This window comes from Sardina pilchardus, chromosome 10 (genome assembly GCF_963854185.1).
Source record: "Sardina pilchardus chromosome 10, fSarPil1.1, whole genome shotgun sequence".
Lineage (NCBI taxonomy): Eukaryota > Metazoa > Chordata > Actinopteri > Clupeiformes > Clupeidae > Sardina > Sardina pilchardus.
The window spans coordinates 16,954,848-16,973,255 of record NC_085003.1 but is presented as its reverse complement, the minus strand read 5'-3'; the positions used below and the strand labels follow the sequence as shown (position 1 = coordinate 16,973,255).

At 43.1% G+C, this 18,408-nt stretch overlaps 1 protein-coding gene across 3 annotated transcripts; it reads right to left on the bottom strand.

The window, feature by feature from the left end:
- Positions 1-198: 198 nt before the first annotated feature.
- Positions 199-18,357, bottom strand: ddx11 (DEAD/H (Asp-Glu-Ala-Asp/His) box helicase 11). 3 transcript variants are annotated; one of them, XM_062547504.1, is made up of 27 exons: positions 18,307-18,357; positions 17,648-17,788; positions 17,277-17,495; positions 16,007-16,093; positions 15,699-15,835; positions 15,349-15,400; positions 15,030-15,137; positions 14,836-14,923; positions 14,312-14,520; positions 13,811-13,963; positions 13,607-13,653; positions 12,876-12,955; positions 12,650-12,691; positions 12,435-12,502; positions 12,233-12,271; positions 11,992-12,118; positions 10,406-10,537; positions 9,950-10,062; positions 3,344-3,416; positions 2,670-2,773; positions 2,262-2,411; positions 2,060-2,128; positions 1,806-1,912; positions 1,521-1,605; positions 1,170-1,245; positions 648-802; positions 199-368 (listed from the first exon to the last, which is right to left on the bottom strand). In XM_062547504.1, the coding sequence occupies exons 2-27, from the start codon at positions 17,783-17,785 to the stop codon at positions 333-335; spliced, it is 2,694 nt and encodes an 897-aa protein (XP_062403488.1). In that variant the 5' UTR covers positions 17,786-17,788; positions 18,307-18,357; the 3' UTR covers positions 199-332. The 3 variants fall into 3 exon arrangements, with proteins under 3 accessions (XP_062403488.1, XP_062403487.1, XP_062403486.1); XM_062547503.1 differs by lacking the exon at positions 18,307-18,357 and adding an exon at positions 18,001-18,055; XM_062547502.1 differs by lacking the exon at positions 18,307-18,357 and adding an exon at positions 17,871-18,043.
- Positions 18,358-18,408: the final 51 nt, after the last annotated feature.

Here is an 18,408-nt window from a genome sequence, read left to right as displayed (position 1 = left end):
GTGTTGTCCGTATGCTTGTAATTAGAGATAAACAACAGTGCTGTCTCTCTCCCTCTCCCACACACACACACACACACACACGTACATGTGTGTGTTTCAGACTTTCTGAGAGAGAAAACAGATGGCTCCCTAGATAATTAGAGGGCTCAGCTCAAGTGATTAGACTCATATCAACTGCAGAGGAAGGGAATTGATTTATCTGGTTTATTATGGGATGGATCACAACCAATTCAACAACAAATATCTTTCAGCAGCAACAGTTAATAAAACAGACGGCGAAGAACACACACACACACACACACACACACACACACAGATCTCATTTCTTCCTCTCAGTTCAGCTGTTTTTGCCTCTTCTCCAGGAAGAACTGCAAGACAAACAGATAAACAACTCGCATCAAATTATTCACCACCAGAAACCCACACACACGATTCCTGTTCTTCCAGTCTCACATACACGGGAGGAGAAATGAAAGCACACACACACACACTCAAAGCAGTCACAGAAGCTAGCAGTTTTCTGAAGAAAAACTAATGAAATGTACCCAAAAACTAATGAAATGTACCCAAAAACTGGAATCTGAATTCTACAAACCAAGCCTACCATCCCAATGTATTCATTCTCCCTTCCAAGTTCTCACACACACCTTCCTGATACTGGCGAAGGCCGGTCCGAAGCTGTTGTGTGTCTGCGTGCTCCTGCGAATCCACTCCGGAATCTTCTGTAGTGTGGCGGGACGTGAGAACCGGCGATCCAGCAGAACCACACAGGCGTAGTCGCCGCGGTGACGAATGGCCCTGCCTGCGCAGTGACAAGCATGAGACGATAAGACTTTAGCCATCTATAAACTACAGCCCTATACTATAAAATATTATACTATATTTAAAATATGGAAATACTGTGCACTACATGTAATTTACTGCAAAATACTATGAACTACATGCTATACTATACTATGAAATGGCGAATAGCATAAAATTACAGAAGTAGTCTTACATCTAGTACTGTACTTTAATAGTATACACTATAACAACTATACAGATGTAATGTTATATCATGACAAATGGTTTGTGATACAGTCATAGTTTTGACCGTAAAATTCAGCACAACTAAGAAATCATTTCATGCATTTCATCATGATGTTCTGAGGCGTCTTGGCCCAACCCACCTATGGACTGATTGACGGCTTTCATGCAGAGGTTCTCCACCAATGCCCTGCCAGGACTCCGGCCCCCTATATGTGGCTGACAAAATGAGTCGATGAGGAAAACGAGAGAAGCAGGGACCCATCCATCTCTCACTGTTTTTAAAATCTCTTAGAAACAGGTGTAAAGTGCACAGTGAAATTTTAATTCTTGAAAGATGAACCAAAAAGCAAAAAAATGTCAAATCAAGAGCAATGACACAAACTGGAACGGTGTGAAACTACATCAGCTGTGCACACATTAGGACCGTAAACACACAGAGGTGTTTCCCATCAGACTGATCAAAGCTGCTGCACAACTTCAGGGCCACTCACCATGTTCTTGTCCAGGTAAGCCATCTTTTCCAGCAGCTCAGGTGACTTAATGTTGGGGTACGGCATTCCCACCATCACGATACACCTGTCAGCACCCACATAATATACAATGAACATACAATACACACACCTGACCACACATATAATGGTTTAACGTGACCACACATGGAACGGTTTAATTACATGACTTTACAAAGTAAATGAATTGTTAAAACTGTCATATTAGAGAGATCACCCTTTATCTTCCCAACACACACACACACACACAGATACACATACACACACCTGCCAAGATCATCTGAGAAGTTGATCCCCTCGCTCATCTTCCCTCCAACCACAGAGAAGAGTAGCGCCCCCGTCTGGCCACTTGGAGTAGTGAAAGTGAGGCAACGCTGATAAACACATCACAAACAGACTATTAAAAACACACACAAACCTCTGCATACTCACCAAGATATACATACCCATACAGACAAACAAGCAATCCATACATTCACAAGCTCACCTGTATAGACTTGCACATACATACACACACTTACCTGAATACACCTGGAGTATTCAGACAACACCTGCTCAACCTGATTGGCCTTCTTTGGCTCCTGGAAGATCTGTGAGACCAGAGAGAATCTCAGCAACTCTATACAGACCAAATCAGATGAGGAGACAACAAACAACAAGTGTGTGTGTGTGTGTGTGTGTGTGTGTGTGTGTGTGTGTGTGTGTGTGAGTGCAGTGGAATACCTTCTTCTTGGCAGCCAATCGCTGGAGGACTCCGGTGCTTTCCCAGAATTCTAGAATCTTCCTCTCGTATTCGTAAGAAGGGAAGAAACACACAACGCCCCCTGGAACTACGTTGCACAGATTAGAGAGAACGCGGCCAGTCTCCTCCATCTGATGCACACACACACACACACACACACACACACACACACAGTTAAACTTTTGTGAAATATACAATAATAAAATAAACTCACACATATACACCTCAAAATGAGGCACAAACACTCATTCTGACAGTCAGTGCAGATAAAAATTGTGTAGGAGTGAGTGTGTGTGTGTGTGTGTCTGACCATCAACTCTTGTAATGAATTAAGAGCAGTCCTATGTGTGTGTGTGTGTGTGTGTGTGTGTGTGTGTGTGTGTGTGTACCATCTTAGGAGTGTCTCTCGTCTGGAAGGTGAACTCCAGCTCCTGCCCCGATGGTCCTGCGCACAGAACTATGGGTAAAATATTCTCCGGAGGAATCACGTGACCTACAAACAGAGAGAGGGAGAGACAGAAAACACACACAGCGTGTGTCAGAGTGTACCAGAGGAAGGAGAGTATTCAAGAATCTTGTATTATCTCAGTCCCTCCCCACCCCTCCACTCCACTCCACTCCACTCCCCTCCCGGTCTCTCTGATGTAATGAGGCTCTGTGCTGCTGAAATGTGACAATGCAGGCGACAGCAGGTGGGACTGTTCTGCCTTAAGAAAAAGCTTCCTCAGCACAGAGAGACGGGAGACGGGGAGGCGTCGGAGGTCGTGTGGGTCCGCTGAGGAAGTGAAGTGAGCTGTAGTCAAATAAGTGAGAATGCTGAGATGGCAAAAGAAAGTGTGCTCGTACACAGGAAGAGGCCCCGATGTCCTCTGCGTGATAGACTGGACCAGGGAAGGAGCCTCACGTCAGCGTTTAGCATGATTGCGCCAACCAACAAACGCTACAAACAACATCATCAACTAACAATAATGGAATGGCTAAAGCCAGAGAAAGGAGGTCATGTCATGCTATCAGCACATCTCTCTCTCTCTCTTTCTCTCTCTCTCCCTCTCCCACTCCTTACCGCAGGAGAACTCTGTGATTCGCTCCTGTGTCAATCCAGCAGCAAGAAGCAGCTGTTCCTTAAAGTCAGCCACCTGAAACATAAACAAACTTCATTAAAATGAATGACAAATACATCTTTGATATGTGAAGACATGGCCATGTGTGTGTGTGTGCATGTGTGTGCGTGTGTAGATAGTTGTGCATTAGCAGTAGGCTACAGTCTGAGTAAAAGCCAGTGACAGACTCCGACAGTGGAGCAGTTTCTGTAGCGTGTGTAAATGAATAATTAGCTACAAGCACAGTCACGAGAACAGCAGCCACTAAAGGCTTCGTAAATGTCTCTGTCTCTATGGGTAATGCATCCATGTGTGTTGTGTGTGCAGTGTGTGGATGCACAATTACTGTATGCATCTCTGTCAGCATATGTTTTTATGTACATGTGAATATGGGTATGCTATAATGTGTGAATGTGTGTGTGTGTGTGTGTGTGTGTGTGTGTGTGTGTGTGTGTGTGTGTGTGAATGTCTCAAAAATGCATAAGGTAAAAACTGGCAATCTTAAAGAAACACACCACCATTTTATGAAACTGGGCTATTCACCATCTCTCCTAGTGTTAGATAAGTGAGCAAACACATTTCTGTCTCTGTGAATGCATCGTCTCAGTCTGGCGGCAACCCGCTAGCTTGGCTTACTATAGTGAATGAAACACACCGGATAGCATGTTGTAAAAAAAAAAAGTAAGTAAGCCAACAATTAACAAATCCCTAATTAATGTATCCGAATGTATTAAGACCTCCGCTTTTACAATCATGTGAAAGCAATAACTAAATGAGCTAAATGCCTCTGTGTTTAGCTGTACTTTGGCCATCAGAACAATCAGAAATCAATCAAATATATTTAGGCCTTAATCTCCAGCAAGGTTGAATACTGCAGTGATCTTTTTACGGGCCATCCTAAAACACGGCCAGACATTTTCAGGTTGTACAAAATGCAGCTTCTGGAGTTGTCATGTAAAGCAAAAGAACTGACCCCAATACTCCATCATGTAAATGTACTGCAAGTGATTCCAAGCACTTCCTAATCTGTCACAATTCCTGTTAGTCCATGGGCCAGGACCCTAAAAATCACATATTGGTATCACCTGAGGTGGCAAAATCTATCAATGATTTTTGTAATCCTCCATGCCTGAGGGACATTATTTGGTATGATAACCCTCTCTAAGTGGTAGCTTAGTTGTATTTTTCCTAGCTTTTATACATGCACACAGTAAATTATACAATACAAGCCTATGTACAGATGTGGGTGCCTCAAAGTCTGGAGGAAGGTGGGACATGTCTTAATCCATGTTATATCACATGTAGATGCCATAGGCTTTCAGAAAATATATAGTTTAGATGGATTATATAGCTTTTCATGAATCACATAGGCTAAAATGTATCCGTCATACACTTTTTCACCTACATAATATAGGATTAGATAGAGGCAAAGGACTGAAAGTGGGTGGGTCAAATCCCAACTCTTGCTATATCACATCTAGAGAGTATGGGCTTTTAGAAAATGTATGGGTTAGATAGCTGAATATACTTTACACAGCTATTTTAGACCCATAACCAATAGCTGTCCATTGAAAATCAATGCATTTCAATGTAATGCAAAATACATTACAGCTAGGGTATAGTGATATGGAGGAAGTTGGGAGATATCTCAATACACATTTTTATCACATCTAGAGTATATAGACATCTCAGAAAAATATATTTTAGGGTAATTAACCTGTTTTCTTTAATGATACCAGAACTATAATGATCGCATATGCCATGATATTTCAATTCGAAAGAGAGTGCATGTAGGTCCTACATAAGTATTGGGCCTAAATTCTGCTTTTTCAATTTGTCTGGAAGAAGATTTCTTTTCTGAACATTCTACAGTAGAAATGTAAACCGCCAACTTTAGAATTGTTAGAGTGTGTTGGTGTTTGCTGGGTCAGTGTGTGGAAGCAGTACAGTTAGGCTACAGAACAACAATGGCTGTTGTAGCGTCAAAAACAGATTACACCTTTTTACCTTTATACTTTGTTGTACAAATAGGGCATAAGGTGAGTCCTGTTTATTTTTTATTTGCGCTATGACTCAGATGTGTGAGAAAGAGTAAGGATATGACCAATGACTAGGCTACTTGTGAAAGACTAATAACCCAACCGGCCCAAGTAAGGTACTAACATCATTATCAAGTAATGATGTCTGCTGTAAACCGTACTCAATAGATGTAGCCAGTTTAAGCTGTAGACTTCCAATTTGTGCATGAACAATAGAAAGGACAAAAATAATATTCAGAGATGTAGCCTATGTATGAGAGAGCAGTTTCAGTTATACAGTACTACTACTACTACTACTATTACTACTAATAATAATAACTTGGATTTATATAGCGCCTTTCATGGTACCCAAGGTTGCTTAAAAATTTGGGAGAGGGGTTAAGGGTCAAAGGACTTAATAAATGTAAATAAATGTTTTCAGGTGCTTTTTGAATATGGGCAGGGACGGGGCAGAACAGACATGGAGTGGTAGAGTATTCCAGAGTGTGCGAGCATTGACAGAGAAAGCCCTGTCCCCAAAAGTCTGCAACCTGGTGCGGGGGGTGGCCAGCAGGTCCTTGTTAGAGGACCGCAGGGAACGTGACTGAGTGTAGGGGATGGGGTGCAGGAGATCTGTGAGGTGAGAGTCCATGGAGAGATTTATATGTGAGCAGGAGGATCTTGTAGGCAGTGTGTGACTTGACTGGCAACCAATGGAGCTGTTGGAGGATGGGAGTGATATGCTGCCAGGGCTTTGTGTGGGTTAGAACCCTGGCAGCTGAGTTCTGGACATACTGGTGTCTGCTAAGTAGTCCAGGCGGGAGGTGATGAAGGCATGGATGAGTGTCTCTGTTACTGAATGTGTGAGCGAAAGCCGGAGTGAGATGCTTCTGAGGTGGTAGAAGAACTTGATGACATTGTTCATGTGGGACCCGAAGGAGAGAGTGGAGTAGGATAACACCCAGGTTGTGCTCCTCGGTAGATGGGGAAGTGTAGCAGCCATCCACGACCATGGACAGGTCTCCAATTTTTCTGAGCAGTGGTGCAGGGGCCACCACCATAACCTCTGTCTTATTACTGTTGAGTTTGAGTAGGTTTGTGATCATCCATGATTTGAGTTCCCGCAGGCAGTTGACAAGTTGTGTGGGTGGGAGATGGGAGGAGAGGTTTGTGCTGATATAAAGTTGAGTGTCATCGGCATAGGAGTGGAAGATGAGTCCATGTTTACGGATAATATGACCTAGGGGCAACATGTAAATGGTGAACAGCAGAGGACCAAGCACAGAGCCCTGGGGTATGCCATGGTTGATGGCCATTTAGTAGGAGCCATTGAGAGTGATTAATTGTGTCCGGCCGGTGAACCAGGGCAGTGTTGTGCCACTAAGGCTGATGAGCTCAGAAAAGCAATGGAGAAGGATGGGAAACTGTGTCAAAAGCTGCAGAAAAGTCAAGGAGGATGAGGATGGTGTCGGCAGCATCAGTAATGGTGGATCCTGAAATCAGATTGGAGAGGTTCAAAGAGCTCATGGTGGGACAAGTGATGTTGAAGCTGGGCAACCACTGCTCTTTCCAGGATACTGATGAAAGGGAGGTTGGAGATTGGACGATAGTTGTTGGGGTCATCAGGGTCTGAGCCTGGCATCTTGAGAGTGGGGATGCCTGCTGCCATTTTGAAGCTGGATGGTACCACACCAGAGACAAGAGATGCATTTATGATGTTTTCAACTGAAGGAGAATGGGAAGACAGGCCTTGACCAGGGTGGTGGGCATTGGGTAAAGACTGCTGGTTGATGTCTTAGCTGAGGTGACCAGTTTTTCAACTTGGTCGGCATCCAGTGGAGAGAAGGCAGTTCGTAACTGAATTTATTTGAATTTGGAAGTTTGACTGGCAGAGTACTGATGATAGAGTCAAGCCACAGTATTGCTTTCTCTCTCTCTTCCTCACATACACAAAACATGTTCTCTCATTTGTAAATGTTGGGAATTCAGGAATGGCTGAACTAAATTTGATGTATGAGGATTTCCTAATTTCTTCATATTTTGTGAATTCTGTTTATATGACCCCCAAAGTGCAGTGTGGGCACAATCTTTCCTCTCTGGCCAGCCAGGTTTGCCTGCGTCTGCCTTTTTCTATGGCAAGATTGTGTTCACTGAGTCTGTACATTGTCAATGTTTTCCTGAGTTTAGGGTCTTTTACTGTGCTCAGGTAAGTAGCTGTTGTATATTCATGTTTGAGGGCCAAATAGCATTGTAATTGTGTTTTGGTGACTTCTTTCCAATATGTAATGTATTCTTCCTTTTCAGTGTTTATAATTTGGTTGGGTCCAATTTTTCTGACAATAAAGTTGTCCTGAGACTGAGTGATGTTGGTTGGAGTTATGTCACGGAGTCTATAGGACAAGTTGGCTTAGTGCACTCTTTTCTATATTTTGTTCTTGGCATTTCAGGGCTAAATAGTGGAGTGAAAGGGGGTTGCTAATTTTAAATATTGCCCAAATGTAAGGGCTCTTTTCTGAATAGTAATAATAAGTGGGTACTGACCTAATTCTGCCCTGCATGCATTGTTTGGAGATTGCCTCTGTACTCGGAGGATGCTTTTACAGAACTCTGCATGCAGGGCTTCAGTTGGGTGTTTGTCTACTTTGGGAAATTCATTGTGTGTTACTGAACCCCACACCTCAGAACCATATAGTGAGATTGGTGCAATTATGCTTTGGAAAAAATGTATCCAAATTCTAATTGATAGCTCTAGTGTAGTTGATCATTTGATAGCGTTTCTCTCCCTCACATGCACACACTCACTCACTCACTCACTCACTCACTCACACACACGACACACACATACAAAACACACTTCACATTGTCCCTCTCTCTCTGTCTTCTCTATTCTGGGATGTACAGTACAACAATCTGCAATATTCCCTCTCTCTCTCTCCCTCTCTCTATGTCTTCTCTATTCTTGGATGTACAGTACAACAATCTGCAACCTGAAAGCAACAGAGAATCAATGATGTGCTGAAATGAGGCCTTTTCTTACTCAGCAACAGTGTATGTGTGTGTGAGTGAGAGAGAATGTGTTTGTATATATGAAGTATGTGTGAGTATATGTGAGGAAGAGAGAAAGAGAGTGAGAGTGCAATACAGTGGCTTGAGCTGTGGATCTGACTGTGGATTTGACTGTTCATCATCAGTATTCTGCCACTGTAAATTCCAAATTCAAATAAATTCACTTACCAACTGAAGTATAGTAGCCTACTTTTACAGTTTACAGCAGGCATCATTGCTTGATAATGATGTTAGGACCTTACTTGGGCCGGTTGGGTTATTATGTCTAGTCTTTCAGTAGTAGTCTAGTAGCCTAGTCATTGGTCATATCCTTACTCATTCTCACACATCTGAGTCATAACGCAAATAAAAAACTGAATTTAGGCCGAATAGTTATGCAGGATCTACATGAATTGAAATATCATGGCAGATCCGATCATTATAGTTCTGGTATCATTAAAGAAAACTGGTTAATTACCCTAAAATATATTTTTCTGAGATGTCTATATACTCTAGATGTGATAAAAATGTGCATTGAGATATCTCCCAACTTCCTCCATATCACTATACCCTAGCTGTAATGTATTTTGCATTACATTGAAATGCATTGATTTTCAATGGACAGCTATTGATTATGGGTCTAAAGTAGCTGTGTAAAGTGTATTCAGCTATCTAACCCATACATTTTCTAAAAGCCCATACTCTCTAGATGTGATATAGCAAGAGTTGGGATTTGACCCACCCACTTTCAGTCCTTTGCATCAATTTAATCCTATATTATGTAGGTGAAAAAGTGTACGACTGATACATTTTAGCCTATGTGATTCATGAAAAGCTATATAATCCATCTAAACTATATATTTTCTAAAAGCCTATGGCATCTACATGTGATATAACATGGATTAAGACATATCCCATCATCCCACACACTTGTATACACCTATACCTACACATAGGCGTGTATTGTGAATTGTACTGGGTATGGGTATAAAAGCCAGTAAAAATACAAATAAGCTACCACTTAGAAAAGGTTATCATACCAAAACATATCTTTCAGACATAGAGGATTAAGAAAATCATTGATAGATTTTGCCACCTTTGGTGAGCCCAACTTCTGCTCTGGCCCATGGACTATGTGTCATTGAGCGAGTATCTCGTGATCCACTTGCTTACAGTTCCCTTCATACACAACCCTGACTGTGTGAACTGGAAACAATGTGGAGTAAGCCTGTCGCCCAAACCAAAACAAAACACTGCACCCTCTTTGTTTTGTTTGGTGTTTGGTTCAAATGTAACGTAAGTCACTTTGGACAAAAATGTCTGAAAAGAATCATAAACACAGTAAGTCAAAGACCCACCCATTAAAGCACTTCTGGTTGCTTATAAACCACTAAATGAATAAAAACCCATGTGCTTTCAAATATCTTTGAAAGCATGCTGTTTTTGTGTGTATGTGTGTGTGTGTGTGTGTGTGTGTGTGTGTGTGTGTGTGTGTGTATGTCTCACAGGTTGCATGGTGCCTCCAGCGATGATGACAGCTCTGCAGTCTCTCAGCACCTCAGCAAAGTGCAGCGCTGCATTCAGCAGCAGAAAACGCACCGAACACTGGGCTACACACCCTACAGAGAGAGGGAGAGAAAGAAGGAAATAAATAAAGAAAGAAAGAAAGAAAGAAAACTGTATTTGGTCATCAGTGAGAGAGAGAGAGAGAGAAAGTATTGTGTGTATGTATTGTGTGTATGTGCTTGTGGTTGCCCAAGTCATTCGTCAATGCCTGTCCCATTTGGTTTACCCCAATGTGCATGTCTACTGTATGTGTTGTCTTGTAAGGATGTCAATTCTCTCTCTAACTGCAACCTAGTTTACCCACGGGTACCAATAAAGTAACCTGAACCTGAACCTGAAAGAGAGAGAGAGCGCGAGAGAGAGAGAGAGAGAGAGAGCACATGCATGTGTGTGTACCCTGTCTCTGTATCACCACTCTTCCATCCTTGTTGGCGCTGGTCAGGCCAGACAGGAAGCTCTCCACCAGCATCAATGGAGACGTCAGACTGGGCTTGTTCTCTTCTGCTCCCTTCTGGTCTTCAATGGGAACTGCACACAAAATATGGTAAATGAAAGAAGACAGGTGGTGTCTGTTCAAAACAAAGAACCTACTCCTGATGAAAACCTGTAGCCCAATTTCATGCTGGCAGGTCGACCTTTAAAATACGATCACAGGAAAAATCATTCCAGCTAAACATTTATCACAGATTAAAAAGACACAGTGACCGGTGTCTTGAGCCCTTTCTCTGGGACACGGTACATGTGCAGTTGTTTTGGAGCCAACGTGATAATGAGCTTTAATATTCTCTTTCGTATTTGACATTCAATATCTTACGCGACACAACACTCACTTGTATGATGGAGTCAGTGCTGCACTGTATAAAATTGTTACAGTAGTTGCGCTTCTTTTCACAGTATCTTTTACATGTCTTATCCAAACGCCAAAAATGACACTGCACTAACTCGTGCCTTTAGCAAGACACCTCGGTCCAAGAGATAGGCGAATAACAGACAAAGACAGACAGACAGACTGACAGACAGTCCAACAGACATTCTTTTTAGATACTGTAGATTATGTGCTTTTAATATGGTGCCGACATGGCAAAACACCCCTACACTAAACCTACTATCTGCAGCCTTCATGGCCACTGACAAGAAATGAAAATGTTCTTAGATGCAGAGTGTTTAGAGGCTGGTATCTCCATCTTCATCAGTAATTGACGTCTCTTAAAAGTGAGCGGGACATCTCATTTCTCATATTTGCCTCTCCTTCCTTCCTCCATCCGTATATCGTTCCTTCCTCATTTCCTTCACAACAATAATTAGGACAGCAGGAAGGGAAGGAAGGAGAGTAGGAAGGAAGGAAGGAAGGAAGGATGTACAAAAAGACAAATGATCTGCACCCTATGGCTACGCATACAAGTACCGCTGCCGCCATAGTGCACTACATTTCAAAACAAATGCCTCACTTCTACATCACTGCTCTTAGCCCCTCCCTCTGGTCGCTGATTGGCCCACCATTCTGGTGACTGAGGGACTGGCTCCGTAAGATGAAAATGAGCCGAGATATTAGACGGGTGGGGCCAGGCTACATTAATTATGCAGTTCTAAAGGAACACTAAATGAGGTAATGTTTCACAAACATTCTTCTGCATTTTCTGCATCCGACTGCAGTTGTGTATTTCTGTGTGCCTGACCTGTGGTGATATGTTGTGAGTTTCTAGCATATTGTGTGGTTGTGTCCTGTTGTGTGGTCATATAGCATTTTGTGGTAATATAGTATTGTTTGAGTATTGTGTGGTAAAATACTATTGTGTGAGTATTGTGTGGTATAGTATTGTGTGGTTATATAGTATAGTGTGAGCATTGTGTGTTAATATACTATTGTGTGGTAATATAGTATAGTGTGAGCATTGTGTGTTAATATACTATTGTGTGGTAATATAGTATAGTGTGAGCATTGTGTGGTACTCAAATGTTCTAGGGGTTCTGTGGGGTCTGACCTGTGCTGGCTTTGTTCTGCAGACCCTGTAGGAACCGGCCGAGGCCCTCAGTCCGACGGTTTTCCTTGTTAGCATGTGTATGTGATGTCACACCAACACCTTCATAACGCTCAGCAAAACCACTCAGCTGTATACACACACATGCACACACACACACACAAACAAACAGAGCATTCAGTACACTTTCTTGTTGCTCATTTATGGTGTGGCAGGCATGATGAAAAACTAGTCCACACTGTACCTTTCTGCTGATCATACTCTTCTCAAAATACCTCTGCAGCTGTAAAAGAGATGTGTGTGAAGACTGTGAGTACATTACTTTGTGTGAAAGCAATGAATGGTGTGTGAGTGCTTGTGTGTGTGTGTGTGTGTGTGTGTGTGTGTGTGTGTGTGTGTGTGTGTGTGTGTGTGTGTGTGTGTGTGTGTGTGTGTGTGTGTAGTACCTTGAATAGGTTGATGTTGTCAATCTGGGCTTTGAAAAGGTAGTCATTGATAGTGAACAGCTCAGTGCCTGAAGAGGATATAGGACACTATATCTATCAGAAAATAGATTACTCATACATGGCTATTTATGTAGCGTGTGTATGTGTCTGCATAATATGAAATCTGTGGTTTTGCGTGGGCCCAAAAATAATGATAGTACACAGAGTGGACATACCTGACTGAGTGCTCTGACTGTTTGGATTCTGTCCCACTTTTCCTGCAGATGACAGATACAATAAAAACTCGGTCACATACACACAAGGCTCGCACATGTCAAACAACTTTGTCTTCTGCATGGGCGCACACACACAAACAAGCAGTAATGTAGACAGACAAACAGACAGACAGACAGACAGACAGACAGACACACAGACACACACACACACACACACACACCTCACCTCCAAGAGTGCGTACCAGCCCCTCCAACACAAATAAGATCTGCTTGATGTACATGAGGTTCTTTGCTTTCAGGCGGCTCCTGGCATCACAACAGATCAGGAAAGGTCATGGGAAAGTCAAGGTGAACGACAAGAAGAGATTGCCATAGTCACCTACATGCTACCATGACAACTACATGTCACAGTGAACTTCAGAGGAGACCCGTTTGAGAGTCCGCTTCTCTGGATGTACGACAGGCAGACAGAATGCAAAAGAGACAGAACACTCCAGATGGAGCTCTCCCCTGCATGCCATCTGTCTGCCTGTCCTGGATTCCCTTTCTGTGTCTGTCTCCTGTGATCTGCTTGTGGCCGATTGTATCTGGTTATCTTGTCGTTTGTTTGTATCTTTCATATCCTTACTATGCCTGCTACTATTCTGTCTCCATCTTTATAGTAGGCAGGGTTTTTTTGTACAGCACCAAACCCCTCAGAGCTCAGAGCCAAACCCCTAGAGCAAGCAATGAGGCAAAGAAAACTCCCCTGTAGGGGTGTTGTGTCATTTCATTATGTTATTTTAGCATGGGTTTATCCGCAAGCTACAAATTAAGGGTTTATGGTGTCGCTCTGTACCAGAATCCAGTGCCCTACCGCATTTGCAAAGACTTCCAGAGGATTTAATATCTGGCTTGTCATGTAAAAAAAAAAACATGTTGAGAGAGCACTGTGTGTGTGTGTGTGTGTGTGTTTACCTGTAGCGGTCACAGTACTGAGTGAGTTGCGAGTGTGCTCTGCAGAGCTGCAAAAAGGATACATTTGGCGTAAAATGCTTGCAATCACAGTTCTTAAGACGTCTCCTATTATACAAATAATTGTGAGTGTGTGTGTGTGTGTGTGTGTGTGTGTGTGTGTGTGTGTGTGTGTGTATGCATGTACATATGCATGTGTGTGTGTACCTGTGCCCCTGTCACTTCTGTGCTATGGATGCAGGTGAGTGTGTCAGAGAGGTTGTGGGCCTCATCAATGATGACCACCTGATCCTTCAGATGGATGCCGGAGGCCCGCCGTGTCCCAGCATGCAACAGTGTCTGGTAAGGCAACACCACCAGCTGAAAGAGGAGGAGGAGGAGGAGTAGGGATGGGCAAGAAGAGCAGTGAGCAGGGGGTAAAACATTACCACATCCATCCATTCACACAAGGTACCAGTCTGTCTACTGCAAAGATAGACCAAAGAGATCCTCACTAACTGAATCTGTAATCTGTTCAACAGGGATTAACTTGTAAACTATGAACCATACAGCTCTGTATGTGAGTGTGAGTGTGAGTGTGAGCATCTGTGCAGTAGCAGATATAGCCTTGCCATTGTTGTAGTACAGGCAGGTACAGTAGGTGTGTGTGTGTGTGTGCATGTGTGGATGTGGATGTGGATGTGCATGTGTGTGTGTGTGTGTGTGTACCTGTGCAGCAGGTATGGCCTTGCGGGTGCTGTAGTAAGGACATGTGTGTGTTTTGCGGCCCAGGTGCACCAGCTGCTCGATGTCTCGGACCTCCGCTAGCACTTTATCCCTCATCGTCATCAATTTCTCAAATCCTGAGAATGGGCATGTCGCCTTGGCAACGCCACGGCGACGCTTGGCTTCGTCCTCTGCCGGCTTCTCTGGCTTGTCTGTATTGTATGCATAGAGTTCCATTCATTGCAAATCTACAGGCAATATTTAGGCTGCTTCACACATTCATGCTTCTGCTTCATGCTTGTGAGTGAAAAGAAAAGAATTTTGTGCGTAACAATTTTGCTGAGTAACACCCTTTAAAACTGCCCTTCCTAAACTCTCTCACCTCTAAAAAGTAGCTAACTGTACTGTATGTAACAATGTATGTAAATATTAAAACAAGGATATTAAATGGCTTTATCTTTGTATCTTTTGACCCCATGGTAAGCGTGCAGTATATACTGTAAGCGTATGTAATGGAGTCATCTCACCGTGCTTGTTCTTCTGCATCTCCATACATCTTTCGTTAATCAGTGGAGTGCTCCCCAAACGCAGCACCTCTGGGTTTATACACAGATTCTACAGCACAAAGAATACAAACTTATTCCACACAGATTCTACAATGGGAAAAACACCAACAACAATAACAACAACAACAACCACAACAACCACACACGTCTCTTACCTGTCTGGAGCCAAGGCTGACGAGGGTGACTGTAGGTCCAAATGGACTCTTCTGGACCTCATGCACAAACTGGGCCAGCTGAGAATGTGTTCTGCTACAGTAATAAATCTAACACACATACACACACCTTAGGATTTGGTGCTTTTTGTCAAACAAATTTACAGTGGACTGATAACTAATACAACTTTACTACTAAAATACGATCTGAGGCAATTGTTGGTATGTGTGTGTTATAACCTTAAGCAATTGTGTGTGTGTGTGTGTGTGTGTGTGTGTGTGTGTGTGTGTGTGTGTGTGTGTGTGTGGTCACATGAAACACCTTTGTCACATGTTCTTCCTCCAAGTCATCCAGCTCATCATCGTCACATAACCTGCAAGGCAACAGAGAAAATCCAGCTTGATGTCACACTGTACATAAACCCCCATCACCACAAAGGAACCTGCAAAGCAACCTGAGCAAAGCAAAGCAAAGCAAAGCAAATACACAGAAAGATACAGATAGCTGGACACACACACACACACACACACACACACACACACACACACACACACACACACACACACACACACACACACACACACACACACACACACACACACACACACACACACACACACACACACACACACACACACACACACACACACACACACTCTATCTCGCCTCACTTGTTTTTGGGAGTGGATTCTTCATCGCTCTCGTATTCGGCCACAATGAGGCCCTCATCCTCAGGGTCCTGAGCTGGCTCTCCTGGGTCTCGCCCAGTCTCCTGCATCATCTTAGTGATCTCATCATCTTCTTCAGTCTACAGACATTCACACACACAAACACAGACACACACACACACACACAGGATTGTCATAAACAAGATAAACAATATCATCAATGTTGAATCCGAAGATGACAGGCTTTGCCTATACATCATGTCATCATGTTTGGTGACATGCAGAACAAAACAGAACACACACACACGTACCTTCCTCTTCAGAGCATACTTGAGCTGTGCATTGTGCCGGATCATCTCCAACTTCTCCTCTCTTCTCTTCCGTCTCATCTCTTCATCCTGTGAGAATGATGAAGAGAGCATTGATCAGCTGCCTCCACTTGCTCTCCTCCAGGTAGAGTTTGTGGAAAATCTCTCTCTCTCACTCACACACACACACACATACTGTACACACACAGGCGCGCCTGCAGGCCGTACTGTGCGTACCATGAGGCTACTCATCAAGGAGAGAAATTTGACCTTGTGCGTGTGTATGCACACCAAATTGGCCTACCATAACTTCCCAACTATGCACAGTATCCCATTAGTTGCATGCCATCAGGCAATGTACAATTTTCTAAGTGAAGTTAGTCAACACGTTATCCAAATTGACTTAATGCAGAGCTACTGTAATGCCACGCGCACATATTTTGTTTGAGCAGGAGAGATGACGCACGCAGGCGCTCAACTAGGCTACTGTTTTCTTTTACTTGGCTATCTATATATAGTTATCAGCACACAATGTGAAGCTAAATCACTATAGGCCTATTCGGACGGGATTAGTTTTATGGGGTGACATCAGGTAAAGTAATAATTACCAGGTAATGTAGTCCCGTCCGGACGCGCCATGTCAGTAAACATAACGGAGTATGTCGGTGACATTTACAGACACTTTTACCTTCCGTAAAACGGTCCGGAGAAATTACCTTAGGTAATATTAATCCCGTGCGAACGCGACCCTCTGTAAAGATGTCTGTAATATTTCGTCACATCCTGATTGGAAAACAATTCCACCATAGTCTGAATGAAAACATGACATGCTGTGTAGCTCCTAATAGGACGTTAGCTAGTTTGCCTATTAGCTTGATATTGTTAGCCATTTCAAACTACTTACGGCATAACATAAAGCTAACGTTTGCTAGTTTAACCAACTTGTAGTCTTTCAAATCTGAAAATGCCGCACGTACCTGACGCAAAGTATCACGTGCACAGCGACGAAGATGTGACGGCAGAACGTAAACGTAGTTACTCCTCCCATGTCAAGTAAAATGACAGAGATGTCTAGTCCCGTCCGAATTGGACATTTATATTACAGAGGTCATATGATAAACCTGCATTACTGTACGTCCCCCCATAAAACTAATCCCGTCCGAATAGGCCTTAACTCAATACTCATCATGGATATAGCAACTTATTTTAAACAACGAAAACAGAAAGAATGGAAGATGGAGGCAGCTACACACACACACACACACACACTTACCTTGAGTTTGTTCACCTGATCCCTCTCTGCTTTCTTCTGCACAAAGTCAGTGATCCAGTCAGGTTCAGTGGAGCCTGAGCTTGTCAGTGCCTTGGACACTTTCTCCTTCTCCTTCTCTTCCTCCTCCTCTCTCAGAAGTCTGGCTGCTTCCTCTCTCTTCTTGGTCTCGTAATCCCTCAGCCAGGTAAGAGCCCCGCAGATCAGACTTAGAGACTTGCCCTGCACAGAGAGAGAGAGAGAGAGAAGGAGGGACAGAGAAGAGAGAGATGATCTAACTTGAAATGTGGCATAGCAATTGACATTATGAAACAAGTAATATATCTTCTCATTTAGTAGAGCTGAGCTGAGCTGACCCCACACGACTCACTTACCGTGCCTGTAGGGCTTTCGAATATGCCGACCTTGCCTTGATCCAGTGTAGCATACAAAGCTTCCATGAACTGCTCCTGAATCGGGTATGGTTGGAAGGGAAAGGGGAAGCCTCCCGTGTCGCTCTCCATGTCCTCCATAGCCTACAGTCAGACAGTAGCGTAGGCTATTTATTGTAAGTTAGTTTACACGTCCATGCAAACCTATTCCACAGATTTACCCCACCTGCTAGGTGTCTGTCACAATCTAAACACCTAACGTTAGGTTATCGAAGGCTATCAAAGACGTGTGTCGATCGATTCGGCAGGGGAGTACAATACAACAGCTTTCATAAAATTGACAAGAAAGGATATACTTGCAGGTCTTGTGGCTAAACCAAAACTGTCTGGAAAATACGTCTAAATGTCTCGGAAAAAAGATGATTCCAGGGGACTTGCCTCAGAACTATTTTCATTAGGAAACTCACTTCCTTCGACATACGCGCCAAGCTGAGAGTTTGGCCAATGAGAGCAAAGAGGGCTGGGAGACAGTCTAGGGACCGTATGCATTTGTTTGACTGTGATAGAAAATGTAAACAGACGCACGCTATTCGAAATAATTTCATTTCAAAAGATTTAACGTGAAGACAATCGTCCATTGTATACACTTAACACATGCATACATGTAGAATAATGTCGTATTCAATTCAAAAATATTGTATCTTGAATATGTATCTTCGATTTTCTTGTACACTGCAACGTTCTTGAGGGTGTCTCGAAAATCC